The 19,384-nt window shown below is 45.7% G+C and overlaps 1 protein-coding gene across 1 annotated transcript; it reads left to right on the plus strand.

Annotated features, from left to right (window-relative positions):
* Positions 1-14,021: 14,021 nt before the first annotated feature.
* On the plus strand, positions 14,022-16,713 carry hmx3a (H6 family homeobox 3a). Its single transcript, XM_086122258.1, has 2 exons — positions 14,022-14,595; positions 15,418-16,713. The coding sequence occupies exons 1-2, from the start codon at positions 14,289-14,291 to the stop codon at positions 16,074-16,076; spliced, it is 966 nt and encodes a 321-aa protein (XP_085978384.1). The 5' UTR covers positions 14,022-14,288; the 3' UTR covers positions 16,077-16,713.
* Positions 16,714-19,384: the final 2,671 nt, after the last annotated feature.

The raw sequence follows: 19,384 nt of genomic DNA on the forward strand, positions 1-19,384 counted from the left end.
AGTGGGAGGTCATTCCAGAGAGAGGGACCAGCAACAGAAAAGGCTCGATCCCCTCTGAGCCTCAGTTTAGTTCTTGGTACTTCTAATAAAGTCTGGTCCACAGACCTGAGGCGCCGGGCAGGTGTGTAGGGGCGGATGAGCTCAGAGAGGTAAGGTGGCGCGAGATTATTCAGAGATTTGAAAACAAATAAGAGGATCTTGAAAATAACTCTAAAATGAATGGGGAGCCAGTGAAGGGATGCCAGAGTAGGAGTTATGTGCTCCCTCTTACGAGTACCAGTCAAGAGGCGAGCGGCGGCATTCTGGACCAGCTGAAGGCACTTAATGGAGGACTGGCTGACTCCAAAGTAAAGGGCATTGCAGTAATCGAGCCGGGATGTGACAAAGGCATGAATTACCATCTCAAAGTGTTCATGTGAGAGGAGAGGTTTTATTTTGGCCAGCTGTCTAAGGTGAAAGAAGCTGGATTTAACAACGGCACCAATTTGCCGATCGAGTTTGAAATCACTGTCCAGTTTAAGGCCCAAATTTGAGACTGTTGACTTAAGATAAGGAGACAGGGGGCCCAAGTCTACAGGATGGAATGTACAAGGGCCACTGGGACCAAACAATATCACCTCTGTCTTCTTTTCATTGAATCTCAAGAAATTTTGTGCCATCCAGGTTTTGATTTCTTCCAGACAGGATAGGAGTGGCCTATATAAGTAAATAAGGCATCCTTCTATAATGTGTTACAGCAAAACAACTGGGATTGTGTCGAGTGTAAATGTGTCCAAAGACAGAAAATGAACCAAATAATAATCATAATTTAAAAAAAAAAAAGCTTCTTTACCTGTGTTTCCACCAAGTGGACACTAGATGGTGGACACGGTCTTGATGATGAAACATTTGTCGAACCTCCCCAATCCACGTGTACTCAGACCTCAACGTACAAAGGAAGCTCCTTGGGAGATACTTGGATCATTGTTGATCAATTATACTCCACACATCACCAGCATGCACATTCACGCTGCTCGCGTGAGACATCTCAGCAGCCAATTAGCATGTGCTCCCAACAGTCTGTCCGTACTTATGTTATTTTATTGCAATTTAATTATGCACATGTTTCCAGCGGGCCCCCGGATCCTGTTGAATAATTTACACGGAGACAAAATGATTTGTTAGCGAGAAGAGCTGGAACATGCTCTCTCATTTGGTTCAATATGCAATATCGTCTGTACGACTGGATTTGCTCATGTGCAGGTCGGTGGGGCCTTCAAAGTCAAACATGGTCTGTGCTGTGATGCCCATTGACTTCCACATGTTTCAAACATCACAACCAAACAATTTTTCATGTAGGAAATAATGTCAAACGAATTGCTACTGATGCAAAGTAGAAAAGCATTCTGTGGTCTGACGAGAAAAGAAAGAAAATTGTGCAGGTTGTGTCCTGTGGGCCAAAGAGAAGAACCGTCCGGACTGTTAAGGAGGCAAAGTTCAAAAGGCAGCATTTGAATGACGATATTGCGCAGTGACTCTTTAACTCGCCATTTTGCAAAAGTGCGGCTCTAAATCAAGCGGAGCGCTGCACCTGTCTTTGAGGAGGCTGCGTCGTTGTGCGCTCGCCTTGAATCCCATTTCAAAGACGTTCTGGGCGGCTTTTCACCCGCTTGACTTCACGGCTGTTTGTGCTCATTTGTGAATATTTTTCCTGACTGATTATTTTTTCCAAGGTCCTCTTCCCATGTATTTTTTTCAACAAACAAAATCAATGCATTCATCTGTATCTGTAAGAAGAAACATCATCTCTTATGATTCCGATTTGAATTTAATTAATTGTTTGGACCTAATTTACACCTCAAATTGGAATTATATTTCAAGAAGTGGCCCCCTATTTTTTGTTGTTGTTGTTGTTGTTGGGCACATTGAAAGATTATCCGTGTGTAAAAGCTTTTTAATCTCACCCAAGTGCAGCCATAGTAACGATGGGCAGGAGGAAAAGGTGAAGGGGGGATTAGACGGGAGACTGTTTCTTGGGAGTCTCCACGTGGAGCACTAGAAAAAGAGCCGAGAGAGAGAGTGTGTGTGTGTGTGTGCGGGCGAGCATAAAGGAGGTATATATGAAGCTTTTCTTTCCTCTCACCACTTAATTTCCTCGCAGGCGCGCCTCGCCGCTTTGTCATGAATGTAATTGGCGCCTTTGATGAGCTGGCTATTATCTGGATCGCACTTTACATGGGCAAACAAGACTGCCCCCTCCGTCCACCTCCAGCTCCCATTTAACTCGGCGAACGACAACCCCCCCCCGCCCCCCAATCCCTTCCTCTCGTCTTCCCCAATTATGCGGGGAACAAGTGGCTTTTCATAAAGCCAGCGTGTCTCCCGATTGGCGGGGCCTTGGAGCCTGCCACACGTGGACAAAGGGACAGATTAGATGTGATATAGGCGCAGCAAAAAAAAAAACAAAACAACCCAATTTCCTTGATTAATTTCCTGAGTGTCTCGCAAGATGAGGGCGCCTCCCTCCCCACCCCCCGAAAAGACAAACTTTTATCACTTGATGGATCTGGAGACTCAAAGGACAGACGGACATTTTATTGACCCGAGTTTGACCGCAGCTGTCTGGTCCTTAAAGGCGGCCAAGAGAGAAATGTTCCACTTGAGTAAAGCGGCACGCGACGAGCTTATTTTTTTTCCCCCCTCGTGGAGGACGAGCAGCGTCTTGCCGTATTTCCTCGGCGCGGCGACGCTGACTGACTGCCTGCCGAATACGAAGACATAAGAGTGTTCAACAGCCATTTGATAATCGCGGCGGTGAATAGATATGATGGGACTTTATGAGGCAGTGCGCGATAAAGCCGCTGTCACCCAGGAACTGTTTTTTTTTTTTTTCTGACTGCCTTATTACACTTTTCAAGCACCACTTGACAAACAAACGTGCGCGCGCAGACACGCACGCAAGATGGCGCGAGTCCTTCCAATATGGCTGAAATACGGCAACGATCAGGTGGACTGTAGCAAGTGACAAATTAGACTATTACTCCTCATAGATTCATAAAGTGGATTCATAGCCATTTCTTTGAGTCTTTGGGGGGGGGGCATTTCCGAGTGATGGATTGCTCATCAATTCATTTGACTATTAGTCGTTGGTACGTCTGCATCAGAGATATGAGTCGGGCGGAATGATTTGGAAAACTTTTTTTTTTTTTGCCATAATATTACAATTGCGATTTTAATATGTCGTGTTTTTTTTTCCAAGGTCCTCCTCCCATGTATTTATTTATTTTTTCATAAACACAAGCATCTATATTACAATTGTCAGCCCGGTCGTCGAGTGGTTAGCACATTGACTTCACAGTGCAGAGGTACCGGGTTCAATTCCAGCTCCCGAGGTGTGAGTCTGAGTGTGAATGGTTATTCGTTTCTGTGTAGCCTGTGATTGGCTGGTAACTGGTTCAGGGTGTCCTTTGCCTCCTGCCCAAAGACAGCTGCGATGGGCTCCAGCACAAAAAAAAAAAAACACAATACAAAAAAACAACTAGAACCAGCCGATATTTTTTACCCAGGTGGCATTTCAGGATTATTTATTCGACGCTTCGGCAACCGAAAGCGCCGGCTACAAATAAAGAAGATGGCATCGTCGCTATTGACCGCTCAGCGTCTCCAAATGAAGTGTCCGGCGGTGAGTTATCGCGGTCAAACGACATTTGTACGGCCGCAAAAGTGGCACCATTTTTCGCCCCCCCTCCCTCACCCCATGCACGACCGCCCCCTAACGCTTGTCACTCTGCGGCTGTAGCTCATTTGTCCTGACTGATGGGTGTGAACGCACAGTTGCCCTAATACCCGACTTCACTCGCACCCTCAACAGGGCCCCGTAAAACGGATGAGCTTGTCGTCCCGATGATAATATAGTGCGTCCTCACACACTAGCGGGTCGCGATCCCTCCTGTGGCTTCCATTTTCTACTCCTTCACCAAAGTACGTAACCAAAAGGAGATTATTTTGTCATTGCTAAGTCATTTAGGACAATTTCACCATGTTATCTTGGCCTCTGAACATGTAAGTGGCAAGGCGAGGAAGCGTTATTTATGCAGCGCATTGCATCCGCGAGGTCACTCAGTGTGCGTCACATAGCTGAAATACAACAATCAGAGGCAAAATACAACATTTCATCTTATTTCAGTTGCGTGCAGCATAACAGCAAAATTCTGATGCACCATGTTTGCTCTGCTTTTCAAATACTTTTGTCTCTGTATTTTATTTTATTTATTTCCATAAAAACTCCAGAGAATTCACGTCTTGAAATGCGAATGCGAAATGCAAATAAAAATAAATAAATGGAAAAGAATTAACCCCACAATGCTGGTATGCTGAGGGAGGCTGAGGTCTGACGTGCACGTTTTGGGGCAAAAAACAGATACGGTCCATCAGACATTTTATGCCAGCGAGATATTTTTATAGTCGGTTTAACTGCCGTGCACTCGAACGCGGCACGGGCACATTGGATTTTACATGCGGCGCTTAGCTTTTGATTCACCTCAAATACTTCCCACACACTGTGCACCCCCTTGAGTCTTTCATATCATATGAGATGAATGCCCCTAATTACCAAGCAAAGATTTGGAATACACTGAACCAAAATCCACAGTCCGGCTAATGTGAGTTCAAGTTTGAAATTAATGAGGCCTCCCCTTCTCCCGAGATTATCGATCAAGCACAATCTGAGCGGGAAAGATTTCCCGGGCTTCCTCCGGCGGTAATATTCGCAATGCATCAACATCACAATTCAAAAATGGTCGCATGTGCTTGGTGCAGCCACCAGCTACGCTGGCAAACGAGGTCCGTGGTGTCCAATTGACAGGTCAGAAGCCCTCGTTGAATGGATTCTTGGCTCATTCACGAAATGCTTTGGAGATCTTTGTCATTGGCCATTGGTTGAGCTATCGGTCTTGAATATAAAGCCAAATTGTCGTCATTTGTCTGAAATTCCTCGGCGACGACACCACATCAAACATTCATGTCACAAAACCAACCCCGCTTCCAGGTTCCACGCCCGACCCTCCTTGCAGGCATCGTTAGCCAGATGATGATGAGGATGAGAGCTACTTGGGCCATAATGGAAGCGTTGACTGACCCTTGACCTCCCCCCACCATCGATCCGCTGGCCGCGTCCAGCTGGGCCTCCCCAAACCCAGTCAGCTGGAGAGGTGTTTAAAAGCCAACGCCCCGCTGCACGTCCGCTCAGCTACACGCTCATTAATTACATCATTTACCTGTGACAGTGACAAACCTGCCTGGCCACGCCGCACTTTATTTGGCTCTTTGTCCAAGTCCTGGATCAAAGCTATCTTTAAAAAGGCATAGCTCCCATTTTCTGGGGCGAGACAATATCAACCCAACTGTGTTTTTATAAAATGTCAGAAGACTGAACTTCACCCTTTCAGGCACAGCGGTTACTCCAGTGGACAGCTTAGCGTGTTATCGGGTTACAGGGTGCACGGAAGGGTTAATACTGATCAAATATACATGCATCCATCTGCCTATCCATTTTCGATATCGCTTATTGAATTTGAAATTTTGGTACAAATTTTGGAAAGCATCAAGGAATTTGATTTGCTTCCACGGGCCACATAAAATGATGTGTTGGCCCGATTTGGCCCCGGGGCATTGAGTTTGACACCTATGCCATTCAGGTTCACAGCTCAGCCAAAGTCTCTATTCTGACTTCACTTTTGGGCAAAACTATCATGTGAAGGATCCTATGGATTGTTCATATACTTTGGAGTACCCGCACCATCTAACACCCGGGAAAAGTGCCGAGCAAAAGCCTACGAGGCGATTGCGTTCGACATGTTTGTGGAACAGACCTGAAATATTGCAGGTTTGAGATCCTTCACGTCCCGTGCTGCTGCTGCTTACGGCGCCAATTTGCTGACTCGTTCTTGGCCAGACTTGGTCTTCGCTAACAGCCGGCATCGCTTCTTATTTCCGCGGGAGTCTTTATCATCCTGAGAGGAAGCCTTCCATGGGGGCTTTTCAACGCACCTCTCCCAGCACTCCTTCTCTCCCAACACAATAAAGGCCAACCCGTGCCTTTCATCCCACTCCAGACCGCTATTCAATCTCGGCTCAATTGCCGAGGCTGACCTGTGGACACGGAGAAGATGTCTTTCGCTCGAAGGCTTTCGGGGAAACGGATCGACAGCGGGTCACGGGGGAAGAAATAAGCAGCCCGCGTAAGTAAGCGGGAAATAGTTTCTCGTAAATAACCCACATGACGGCGGGCTTTCTAATGGCGCCGGGGGGGCCGCGTAAAAGCGTATGTTGCAGGTTCTGCCCCCTATCAAAGGAAAATACAAACCCAAATATGTCGCGGCGCTGATGGAAGACTTCCATAGAGTCGGTCGGGTATTAGCGCTAGCGGAGATGGACGGACGCCGAGGCGGCGTCGTGATCGCTTAGCCTAACGTCGGAGGTCTTTACACTGCGGGGGAGAAGAATGCCCCTTCTTCGCATCGAGTCAATTGGTCAATAACTGCCCCCCCCCCCACCCCGTTCCCTGCGCGAGGAGGTGGGCAGTGTCCCATCCATCGACAAAACGGAGCTGATTTGATTTGCGCTTATGTTTTTACCAACAATCAATATGTTGCTTTCTGACAAATACAAGGTGCTATCAAATACGTCAACGGGAGGAAGAGAAAAGGGGGTCGGGGGGGGGGGGCGGTCAAGGAATGAATTGAGAGGCATTAATGAGACCGCAATTGACGGAAAAGGAAAGATAAATAGCAGGAGGCAACAGTGCAGGGGGCGCTTTTGCAGGCACGGACGGTTTCTGAGTTGAATGTGTTTTAGTCTTAACGTTGGAAGTTGTTGGTTGAGCTGATAGAGGGAAAAGAGCATTCCCGCACAGTCATAAAATATTTGATCGGCCCCTTACATCCGCTATTTCGTGATTTATATGCGCGGCTGATATGATGGACGGAGACTGATGTGGAGTCCCCTTGAGTCAGAAGCGGTTATTTATTGCTATTAAATGGTTAATTTTCCTGCGCGCCCTGCGGGGTCTTGGAGGACATTAAAATGTGGGGAAGATAGAACTGTCACGGCTCGGCTCTCCATCTTTGATTTATTAAGAAAGCAGTTTTGAGAGACCCCTTTCGATTTGGGGCTGGTCCCTATCCCCGATTCCCGTTTTTGCTTTTATAGTAGATAGTTTTTTTGTTTTGTTTTGAGGGGGGGGGGGGGGGGGTAGACGGGGGTCATATCCAGAAGAATATCCAGAACTTTTAGGTTCTTATTTCACAAAACCGATGTGGGAAAGGAGCCGAAGAAACTGTTTGGCAAACCAAAACAAGCGTCAGTATATGAGCTAACTCTATAGCGCTAGCATGACAATTAGCAAGTCGCTTTTTGAACTTAATAGATTGTTTTAGCTCTTTTTTTTTTCTAACAGTTTGGATAGAACTGCTGTTAGAGCTGGTTTACCAAGGTTCCTGGACCAAATTAATTTTAGGTGCCAGAATTTAAAGATATAAATGAAGTACATATCAGGCTGGTTGATTGTCATGTATGTGTGTGTGTAATTGAGTGCGTGCGCCGTCCCCAATATGGCCTGAGGCCCTGTTCCGCTCTGACAGCTGCCGAGGTCGGGAGACGAGCCGTCGTGCGGCCAAGCAGATGGAGATAACGCAGCAAGCAAACGCAAAATTACGTCTGTCACGGTGAGGGTGGGGTTGGGAGGGGGGCGTTTGACACCCACCAACCAAAACAATAGGGTCGCTCATGTTGTGTCGACAGGGAAGACACGAGCCTTGGGGTGACGAAGAAAAGTGTATCCGTGGAGTCATTGGCAAGGAGGAATGCTTGTTGATTTGAAGAATTTTGCTCTTGTTTGTAATTTCAAGTCTCCTCTGTACCCACATCCTCACTAAATAAACCACCTTGACTTACTTTATCAGTTCTTTTTTTGGAATGTGTCATCCTTCTACATCCTCCAGAGTCCTTCTGCATGTCTACGATCTATTCAGGAGAAAAAAAAGCGAACTGTAGGGTCTCCGGTGGTGACCAGTCTTTGGTTCAGACCTCACCCGAGTCATCTTTCTGGAGTTTCGAAAAACGCTTTCTCACGTCTGTCAGAAACACGTCATTGATGGCAGCACCTACTTAATTTTGCAGCAACACGGTGATTGGCGGACTCCTCCAGAGGATTGCCATTCCTCCTTCGGCTACAATTCGATGCGGAATTGTTGTGAGGGTAAGCCATTTTAAACTAAAAAGAAACGTCCTCGTGTGCTGCGGGATGCTGAGCATGCGCCGCTCACGTTAACTTCTGAACACAGCATATGATGAGCAGCTCGTGCTCGAACTGTTTCCATCTGTAGTGCCTGCTGCACTGGTTTTGGGGGCACGCTGAATGACCGAACGACACATTTAAACAACGTTCTGAGTTTCCGAACGGTCTGAGTGAAGCAGTGCGCTCTGAGTGTGTTTTCCAAACGCACCCACAATGAGGGAAAGGGTATTTCGGAGGTGAAGAGCTCACGGTCTTGGTTTTTGTAAAAACAAAATAAATAAATAACTAGATCGATAGGATGAAACTGAGAAACATCATTTCCAATTGTTAGTTATTTATTTAGTTGGAAATCAATCGTGTGTTTCAAGTGATATTAAACTAACAAGTTCATTTTTGGCTAGCCCAATTCAGCTTTTTGGCAAAGTAGCTCACCCCGGTCACATTTGATATTGTTAAGTGGCTTTCAATAGCTCCCTTGATTTCACACTTTCCAAATGACCCGCCATAATCAGGTCATTAAAATGAGCCCATTCTCGCTTGCACATGTGCCGCACTTCCAGCCCGGGCCTCATCTGAATCGCAAATCAGCTCTTCAGGCGCGCTCGCAAACGGAAAGATTTAAAAAAAAATAATCAACTCAACTTCCCCCCCCATTTTCAGATTAGCCTTGTCGTCACACAAAGCCGTAAAGACGGCGGCCGTGCCAAAAGGGTGAAAAGATCCTGTCAAAAGTGCCCTGACTTGTGTGAGAGTACTCGATTTTCTTAATTCATCCCCGAGGAGCGGATAAGTCTATCAATCTGTTAAATTGGAAAGCCATTAGGCACCCTGGTTTATGTGTTTCAAGCTGTTAACTAGAGGCTGATTGATTGTTGTTCCTCTGATGGGATATGCTGATCTAATCTCACTGTGTGCACGTTTGCAATAAATTACACAATTCATTTCCCCCCTCCCTCCCCGTTTGGGGGGGTAGGGGCATTGCACCTCTAGGCATGCCGACGCTCAGCAGGCAAAAGAGCAGCAGGCCTATTTTATGGTGCCATTTTGCCAGCGAGCCATCAACCGGCCCAGCCTCCTTTCCGCCGCCCTCCACCCCTCCGAAAAATCGAAGCATAATCAAGGTGTATGTTTAGAAAATTTATTGTTATAATTCCCCCCCCCCCCGCCCCACACACATAATCTCTTCCATTTCCCTGCTGCTGCCGCAACATAGATCATCATCTAAAAAAGAGAGAATGGCTCGCAGTTTAAAATTTATCGGTCTTTGATTCTCAATTATACGTGTTTATGGCTTCATCTGTCTTCGGTGACTTCAACCTTTTCCATTATGGCGGAATATTATTTGTACAGAATCCATTAAATTCACAAGGCGCGCCTCGAATGGCGGGGCAGCGCCGATCGGCAGTGGGGAAAAGTTTCGGAAAGGTTGGGTGGGGGGGGGGGGGGGGGAACCCCGGTTGCTGTTGTGACACCAGAAATTGCATTATTGATGGCGCGCTGGGCCGCCTGCCGGTTTCACCGTTTGGTGATTAGATCTCTGTCTTCAAATGCCTTAAAAAAGAATAATAATAATACAAGGCCAAGCCAAATCCTTTCAATAATAAAAAGTCAATTGAATTTAAAAAAAAATTATAAGAAGTGGAAGTTCTAACTAAACTAATGTGTTTGCGTAAGTGTGCACACCCTGTTATCACTTGGGATGTGGCTATGTTCACAATGAGCCAATCCTATTTCAAATTTGTGTGATTGTGATTTGTGTTTAGTCCGAACCGATGTTTTGGAATCATGACCAATAATTTTAACCTTGACCAGAACACAAATTTCCACACGCGTTTTAGGAGAATTTTGTCATCTTATTTTTGAAGGGCTGGAAACAATCCGTCAACTCCTGCTTCATGGGCATGCCAGGATGTGGCTAGTCGACATCACGTTGGCCTCTTGACACAGCAAATTAGGTGGGACTAAGTTAACAGGGCCTCCGCCGATGCGTTTCATTTTTCAACTGCTTAAACACACGAGCAAGCCGGCGCTATCGGTCGGATTCTTTAGCGTCAATGAATCATTTATTTGGAGTTAAAACGAAGCCGCTGCAAGGGGCAAGAGCCAACGCGTATTTGTCAATGAATGAAATTTCAAGACACCCCCTTTGCACACATTTGTCTCATGCCTCGCCGCTGAAATCCGTCGCCTGCTGTTTCCGCAGGAAGTAACCCGATTTCCCGCAATCAAGCGCGACAAGACATCGAGCTCCTTCGACTGGCCGGCGCGAGATGCCGAGGTAAAAGCTAATCGGGCCGTAATTCAAGATTCACTCGGCCACTCGGCAATCGATAGCCGCAAAATCCCAATTAAAGCGCGCCGGGTCAGCGGAGGGACACCAATTCCTTTACAAGTTAAATGCAATACTTAAATCTAAGCAATCCCCCCGCGTGGCCTTCACGGGTTTAATGGCTCGTCCCGACAGGAGTGGCCCAGTTAAAAGTGCAAGAAGGACAAAGGGGGCGCGTGGCTTTTTGCAATCGATGTTGCAGCCACCGTGGAAGCGGCCATTTTTGTCCACTTTACTGCTTGTCTACAAGAGCACAAAGACATTCTGCACAAGCTTGCCTGTGAGATGGAGGTACCCGTTAAAATACGCTTTCATTATTTGATACCGTATGAAAAAAAAAAGTCTTCTTTGGGAGTTTTCATTGCAAACCTTGTTGTTATTCTTATTGGCGGGAAAATGAATTCTGAGAAATATCTTTGTAATTTTCAGCCTTAAAACGTAGCGTCGAACATCCTATAGGCTCACCTGTTGTAAGAAAAAAAAAATCGACATTTATTTAGAATTGCACTCCAGCAAAGCAAAGAATTGTTTTGCATTAAGTCCTTGGAAAAAAATTTAAAAAAGTTTACACACCCCCCATTCAATCGCAAGGCTTTTGTCATCCATTTTCGAATCCGCTTATCCCAGCTGTCCTCGGGCAAAGACGGTATCAATGCGCCAATGCTTCTTTATCCCAAAACAAATGAAAGACAAGATATTTTGGTTATTTATAGCAGAGTATGGAATAATGTTAATGGTCTGGCCCACTTGACATCTACCGAGTCCATATGTGGCCCGCAATGTGAAATGAGTTTGACACCCCTGCTTTAAAGTGACTTATATTTGACTTCTTTTAGAACCCCTGCCAAAAAAAATCCCCCCCCACCGTTTTTTTAAACCATCTAAATACTTATAGTCATAGCCATAGTAATACTAAAATTCTACGCTCCTATTGTTCCGTTCTATGGACATCGTACGACCGTTTTTTTCTCCTTTCTCAAGCTTTAACCACATTTTCCTCCCCATCACCCACAGAAGGAATTCTCACAAGATATCAAAACAAAAATCTATATTTAATATGGGGGCAATTACGCTGCCAAGTTGGCTGCACGCGGCCGTTGTCAGCCAAGCGCGTGTTTTTCATCAAACAGGTCATTAGACGGTGATGGATGTAAACCTATAAAGTAGCTAAACTGGAGCTTTTAACAAAGCGCCGGCAACGCTATCATTTCTCTAATAGAACCTGCTGACCGTGTCATTCGCCGCTGCCATTTGTCATTTTTTCTCCCCCCCCCCCCATCCACCTCTCTGTGAAATAATCGATAACTGGCCGCTTTGAAATAAATAAAATCAAAAGTCACACTAACCTACCCGAGGAGCAGCAAAAATAGACTTATGGAGCTGGAGCAGGACGCCTGTGTGCCCAACCCCGATTCCGCATACGCCTTTCGAATCAATGCGACTGATCCAGGCCAGAATTATTTAAGACTATTCACACAGTCGACCTGATTTTAACTTTTACACGTGGCGCATTTTCTTGTGCGGGAAAGGCAAAGTCTGAAAGAAAAATGGAGCGGAAGGGGCTTTGAAATTTGTGAATTTCGATTGTTTCTTTTTTCACGGTGATCTTCCCTTCGATTTTTTTTTTAAAGGAACACAAGACTGAACCACAAATAAATCTATATTACAATAAATAATATCGGATTTAAAATATATCAATGTTTTGGTGTTTTCAGTTAGTCTCACAGTAAAACAATGGCAAATAAATGATCCACGAATGAATATGAAAGGCAATTAATTTATTGACTTAAATTAAAGTTGTTATTTTACAGTCGTTCTACACACTTTGATCTTTTTAGCGTTCACGACCACAACTTCACAAAAGTCTACCAAACAAGTGTGGTGGAAACACAAGTCAACACAAAGCAAACAAATCGGTGGCTTTATCATTTTAGCTCCTCTGAGTTTCAGGCCGCTTTCGAGTAGCGTATAAATACTATATTTCAAGGTTACACCATTTGTAAAACAAGTATGCCTTTTTATTAATATTGTATAATTTGTATTGAGTTATTCTATTTCTGACTAATGCTCCACTTTCCACGCGTCCATGCTCACAATTCATAATTCCTCTTCTCGGACCACAGAGGGCGCTGTCTCACCGCTCTTCGCCATTCACTAAGTCCACTCCAGTTTTTCTTTTTTCTTTTCTTTTTTTTTTTTTTTAACACAAGTCAATTAATATCAATGAGAGAATATTCATAACACATCTGCAGCGACGAGGCCCAATCCGACGGATGAATTAAGCACATCGATTGGAGAGGAATAAATGACCGTGTAACCTTGGACGCGGACCTCAATCTCGTGAAAAAAAAAAATCAATGGGTGAGAAATATGAATCTAATCGGCCTTTGGTGCAACACTGTAAAGAGTGGGTGGCTACATTTTTTTTCCAGTACCATCTAAATTATTTCCGGGAACATAACAAGCAACATACAGAATGTTACTTCATTCTTCTTTCTTTTTTTTTTTGCCAATCAACTTCAGCAGTTCTAATTAATTGAAAACCTGGACTCACCCCCACTCACACATTTTTAAAATGTATATTTTATATTTATTTATGTACTTTTTGTCTTTCATAATTTTGCTGTTGTAAATTAGGAATTTCTCCATTGTGAGACACATAAAGATTTTATAATTGCTCTTTAGCACGTTAGTCACTTACTGTTTTACTGATTGAAAATACTACCTTTGAGAGGTCGGGTGTATGAACAGAAAATGTCCACTCAACAGCCACTAGGCCATTAGGAACACCTGCACCATATAAAACAACACACACACACACACACGCACGCACGCACGCACACACACAGCACTTGCTTTTATTCATTCATGTATTATTTTTTCTGTTGCATTATTCCATAAATGTACTGGATCACACTGCAGGCCGGTTCAAATATTTTGACCCCCTCTTAAGGTTACCAAAATATGAAACATTTCTCACTTCCAGATATCTCACAAATCTCACAATCTACGGCCACATTAACAAAGTAGCGTTAAATTAACGCCTCTCTGACATGGTCAATCAGAGCCGATCATCATCATTTGAGTGAAGACCAAACGGTTTGTGTCACAAGATGCTGCGGCTGTCCCTAATGAAGTGTCCAATGAGCGTTGAGCTGCATCCTTTTGGCGTTAACAGCCTGCTGCTCATTTGCTGCCTAACGGGACTTTATGAGAGCAATAACAGTCGGACACGCGCGCGCGTACACGCGCACGCACGCCCAGCAGCCAAAGCGGGGAGGATGTCCTCTCTCTCTCTCTCTCTCTCTCTCTCTCTCTCTCTCTCTCTCTCTCTCTCTCTCTCTCTCTCTCTCTCTCTCGTTCTCTCTCCTCCCTCCTCAAAGTCGCTGCCTTAATCCCATTTGCCATTGTGCGAGCCCAATCGCCTGTACTTTCCGCATTTAACTTGGATGACATTTTTATTTCGTCATTAGCATCACGCGCCCGCACAGCGTCTCGCGGTTCGGCGTTCGAGCCCCGGGATGATCCATCTGTCACGCCTGCGTACGCTCCCGCTGCCCCTCCGCCGCCTTCCGTCTCTCTAGTTTCATTTCACCGCCGAGCAAAGCAAAAACCCCAAAAACAAACAAACAAACAACCCAACACAAAAGAAAGAGAAACAAAAAAAAACGAGCCTCCGCCGCCATGCCCGAGACCACGCAGGAGGCTCCGGCCAAGGACTCGCCCTTCTTTATCAAGAACCTGCTCAACTGCGAAAGCAAGCCGCCCAGCAAGCCGAAGCCGCCTTCCCCGTCGCCGGCGCTGGCGGCCCAGCGGTCGGCCCTGGAGGCTGCCGGGGGCTTCTCCCTGTCGCAAGTGGCCGACTTCGGCTTCCCTCGCTTCGAGCTGCCGGCGCAGCGCTTCACTCTGCCCGCACACTACCTGGAGCGCACCTCGGCCTGGTGGTACCCTTACGCCCTCAACTCCACCGCGCACATCCACAGAAGTGAAGGTAAGACACAGGGATGGACGGATGGATAAATAGACCTCCACCAAGGTGTGTGATTGGAAATATAATACGCATCAATTCGAGTAGTTGTTTCTGTTAATGTACTGCCACAATAGCTAAAGAAAACGCCCAAGTGCTTGCAAAAAAAAAATGTTTTTCTGGCTACTTCAGATTCAGGGAACCGGAAAAGGTTCAAATGAGGAGAATCTAGGACTGTTCTTGTTCATTTTTGGGGGTTCTTTTTCAAAAATATGACACCCCCCCCCCCAAAAAGTGCTTTCGGAAAAAAAATTGTTTTTCTTTTTGTATATTCTGGGTAATTCAGGTTCAGGTAATCGGAAAAGGTTGACGCAACTGTCGGGTTGTTCTTGTTGGTTCTAATTATTTTTTATTATGTTTCCCGAAAATGTTACAAAAAAATATGTGTTGGCATCCTGCTTCGTTATACGACTAATATGAATAATGATGAAAGGAGTTGTTTAAGGCCCCCTGCATAATATATTTAATTTTGTTCACGAATTTTGATATCAGGGTGATTAAAACCACTGCTGTATTAATTAATTGAATAAAAGTAAAGAACAATAATTTCTTTGGCTCCTTCAGAACCCATTTTAAATGGAAATCAAACGATATTGCATCGCCATTTAGTATGTGTTTTGGAGTCGACCGCGTGTGTTTTCTCAAATATTTGTTGAATGACGTCTTGCAAAGCGGTCGGCTCATGAAATCCACTTTTATAACATGTCAACAAAATGCAGTATAGAAAAGACTGCTGGCCTTAACCCCCCCCCCCCCCCCCCCCCCTGCCGTGTTTCCCTCGCGCAGCCGCCGCAGATAAGCTGACAGCCAGGGACTCGTCCCCGACGTCGGGCACGGAGCGGGACTCCCCGGAGCTGCTGCTCAAGTCCGAGCCGGAGACCAAAGACGACGACGACGACGACGACGACGAGCGCACGGCCAGCAAAAGCGGCGACGAGATCATCTTGGAGGAGAGCGATTCGGACGAGGCCAAGAAGGACGAGCTGGACGACTGGAAGAAGCGCGACGACGACGGCGGAGGCGGCGGAAACGGAGGAGACAAGAAGCCGTGCCGCAAGAAGAAGACCCGCACAGTGTTCTCGCGCAGCCAAGTCTTCCAGCTGGAGTCCACGTTCGACATGAAGCGCTACCTGAGCAGCTCGGAACGCGCTGGCCTGGCCGCCTCGCTTCACCTGACCGAGACCCAGGTGAAGATCTGGTTCCAGAACCGCCGCAACAAGTGGAAGCGGCAGCTGGCCGCCGAGTTGGAGGCGGCCAACTTGAGCCACGCCGCCGCGCAGAGGATCGTGCGGGTGCCCATCCTCTACCACGAGAACTCGGCGGCGGACGGCCAGGCTGCCCCCGCCAACGTGCCCACCAGCCAGCCGCTGCTCACTTTCCCGCACCCGGGCGTCTACTACTCGCACCCCATCGTCACCTCCGTGCCGCTGCTCAGACCCGTGTGAGAGACAAAGCGAGAGAGAGAGAGAGAGAAAAAAAATAAAGAAAAAAGAAGAAAAAAAGACTCCCTATTTTTGTACTCGATGAAGAAGCGAGCAAGAAAACCACTGAAAAGGCCCCTGGCGGTCTACATGTGATCCGACAATTCAACCACATTGTTATTACTATTACCGTTGTTATCATCATCTCAGGTGTACCTGCGAACACTGCCTAAAGAGTGTCTATTTTTTTATTTCTTCTGTTTTTTTTGTTGTTTTTTTGGGGGGGGGGTAGTTTTTGTTTACAGTCTAAAAGAAGTCCCATGACTGGCTTATTCGTTAAAAAAAATACTTTTTTTCACAGTTATGTGCAATTCATCATCCCAAACAATAATAATTTGTACATTTGACTTGATTTGTTGTGACAAAAGACGGCTGACGTCATGACGGCTGACAATCAAGGCACTCCCAACTGTACATGGCCGTGTTGTTTGTGTCATTAGGTTGAGGTTTTCCATTTTGCTGTATGGAGTTATGTAAATGTAAATATTTAATTGACGCGGAGATTTTTTTTGTTTGTTTCTGTGTACAGAAACACACACATCGTTTCTTTTAATATTGTATTGATGAACCACGTGGTGAAATAAATGGAGACTATTCCCGATATCCCCCCCCCCCATTTATTGTTCATTTTTGCACCGTGGCGTTGGGGCGGTTTGATTTTAATTTCATTCATGGGGGAGGGGAGGTTGGGTGACAGGTGGATTTAAAAAAATACATTTTGCATAAAAATGGCCCCTTCAATTAGATGCGTAATTACCACCATCTTGTCAAAATAATCGTTTGCAATGGAGCCACACGAGTGGGCATTACCGTGTGTGTGTGTGTGTGTGTGTGTGTGTGTGTGTGTGAGTTTCCACATCTCCTTTGATGTTTCAGCATTTGTATTTTAATGAATGAGAAACCAAAAAAAATTATTTAGATGAGCTAGGTTATGTTTAAAAAGATGTTCAACCCATGCACATTTGGCAGCGGTTGGTCTGAAGCGCAGGTATGTTGAAGAGCATGAATGGAGAACATTTCCAAGATAAATTATTGAGCTGCTACTTTGTAACACACGTGATCCGACAAGTGTCACCGGACACTTGATGCCACGAAACAGCCAACGACCTCCGTGTGTAACTGTGTGTGTGTGTGTGTGTGGGGGGGGGGGGGGGGTTATTTTGGGAAATTTAGGACAAAAAATAATAATAATTATTTTCCCTGTAGTAATTTTATTCATTTTATTTCAAGGGACGTAATTATACATTTGAATGCAGTTTTTTATGCAATGTATACCATTTTGGGAGAAGTGAATATACAGTATTTGATTTCATTTGGTGAATATTCTTTCTACATGATTTTATTTTCCAATTAGAATAACAATGAAGCCGGTTCAATCTGTTTTTGTGACATATTTATGCATTGGACCACGCGTGCCGCAAGGACGTGCCGATCTGAATTCCTCGCAGCGACACAAGAGTCTTTCTCTCAACATTAAGGTAAAGAATCATATCATTTTGGTTTTAATTGCGCGGGGATGAAAGTTTGTATTTTCATTCAATGACTCTAAAATACATCATTTTTCAGAATTGTCTCACTCTCTATCACGTGTGATTCACGTAGCCCATCTTCATCCCGGTATAGTTTTACATTCCGATTTGAATCGCCGTGCAGACTCAAAAATGTTGAGCGCGGTCCCTTTAAATTGACAGCCGCGCACAACTCAAGTATTGTCACTTTTGCGCGGACATCTGTAGACGACATCCACTATTAATGACGGCACTAATAATGCTCGAAACGACTCAGTCTGCCGCGCACGATGACCTCATCACCAGACAATATGTTCCCTCCGATCCGATCGTCGCCATCATCCTCATCATCATCATCATCATCATCGTTATCGACGTGCACCTTTAGCGCGCACGCCACACGCCACTCCATTACCGCAAATGAATAGATTAGACATTATTCCCTTCCTCTGGAACGCGCGCACACACACGCGCGCGCGCACGCACGCACACGGGAGTGCAGCGTGTATCGACCGTCCGCGTCTGCACGCATGCATGCGTGCACATTGCGGCCGTTAAGTCAGGCCAGCTCACGCACCTCGGCTGGGTGATGACCTTGATGTGGGCGTATAAATTGGAAATAAAATTACCACTCGATAATTTCCATTGTCACGCCCCCCCCAAAAAAAATCCCATTACATGATCAGGCATTTGGGGGGGGGGGGATTTTAAGTCGCATTGATGATTTGTAGGTCAGCCAAAGCCTTACTCGCAGAGATGTTTTCAAACAAGGTGTGCGTAAATGCATTTGTCGCCAACATTTTCCTTTCTAAAAATGAAGTGGAATCAGCCAAGGCGTCTTATGACAACGATGCAAGCTACATCCGGGGCATTTGACCTCACGCTCTTGCAAAATGCCTGAAGTTGTTCATGTTTTTGCCTCTCCAAAGTGCGCGCGTAATTGGCTACGCCACGGTTATTTAGGCAGAGAGAGATCACCGGTGACGCGTCCCTTCCGTTCCGCCTCTGCTCCGAGACATACAGCGCGTGCGCGGACGCACGGCCTTGTTTTGCAAAGAATTCGCCACGTGATGGAAAGCGAGCATCCGATTTTCATCAAGGTTCCATTAAGTGAAACATAGGTTGCGGGGCCGCGTCTGATTGGAACAGTTTAAATTTTAATTGTGTTTTTAATTTGACATATAGTTGCCGTGAAGAACCGCACCGGCTCGCCGCGGGGAGGGTGCGGTGTGGTTGGGCGTGAACAGTGGGAGGAGGCGTTTGGCGGTCGATGTTCTTAATTTCTCCCCGAGGAATTGATGAGTCTATCAGGGCAGTAGATTGGAAAGCCATTAAAAGTCAATGGTTAGCTTGTTAATTGGAACTTGATGGATAGGAGCCCTTGGATAGGCGGTGCTGATCCAATCTTCCTGACTTTGTGTTCTCCAATAAATTACCCAGTTCATTTCCACACTCACATTACATAAATGCCGCACCTCCGGGGCTCCGCTCGCATTTACAACTCTCTCACGCACCCACAGCAGGGGAAAGAAGAGGGGGGGAAAAGAAAAGAAAGAGCACGGCTCCTTTCTTTCTTGAATGAAAATCGAAACATCATCAACGTTTATACTTAGAAAATTTATCGATATCATTTTCTCGGGTAATTTCCTTATTCTAGAGGCCTGACACGCCATGGATCATAATCCACGCGTGTTGTTTAATATTTAGCGAGGCTTGATTTCCACATCAAATCGCTCCATTACCCCCCCCCCCCCACACACACAC

This window comes from Hippocampus guttulatus, chromosome 10 (genome assembly GCF_054856545.1).
Source record: "Hippocampus guttulatus isolate MCC_2025c chromosome 10, RoL_Hgut_1.0, whole genome shotgun sequence".
Taxonomy (NCBI): domain Eukaryota; kingdom Metazoa; phylum Chordata; class Actinopteri; order Syngnathiformes; family Syngnathidae; genus Hippocampus; species Hippocampus guttulatus.

Coding starts and splice junctions, on each gene's coding strand:
- hmx3a (XM_086122258.1), top strand. CDS start 14,289: ATGCCCGAGACCACGCAGGAGGCTCCGGCCAAGGACTCGCCCTTCTTT. Junction 14,596..15,417: donor GCACATCCACAGAAGTGAAG/GTAAGACACAGG, acceptor TCCCTCGCGCAG/CCGCCGCAGATAAGCTGACA.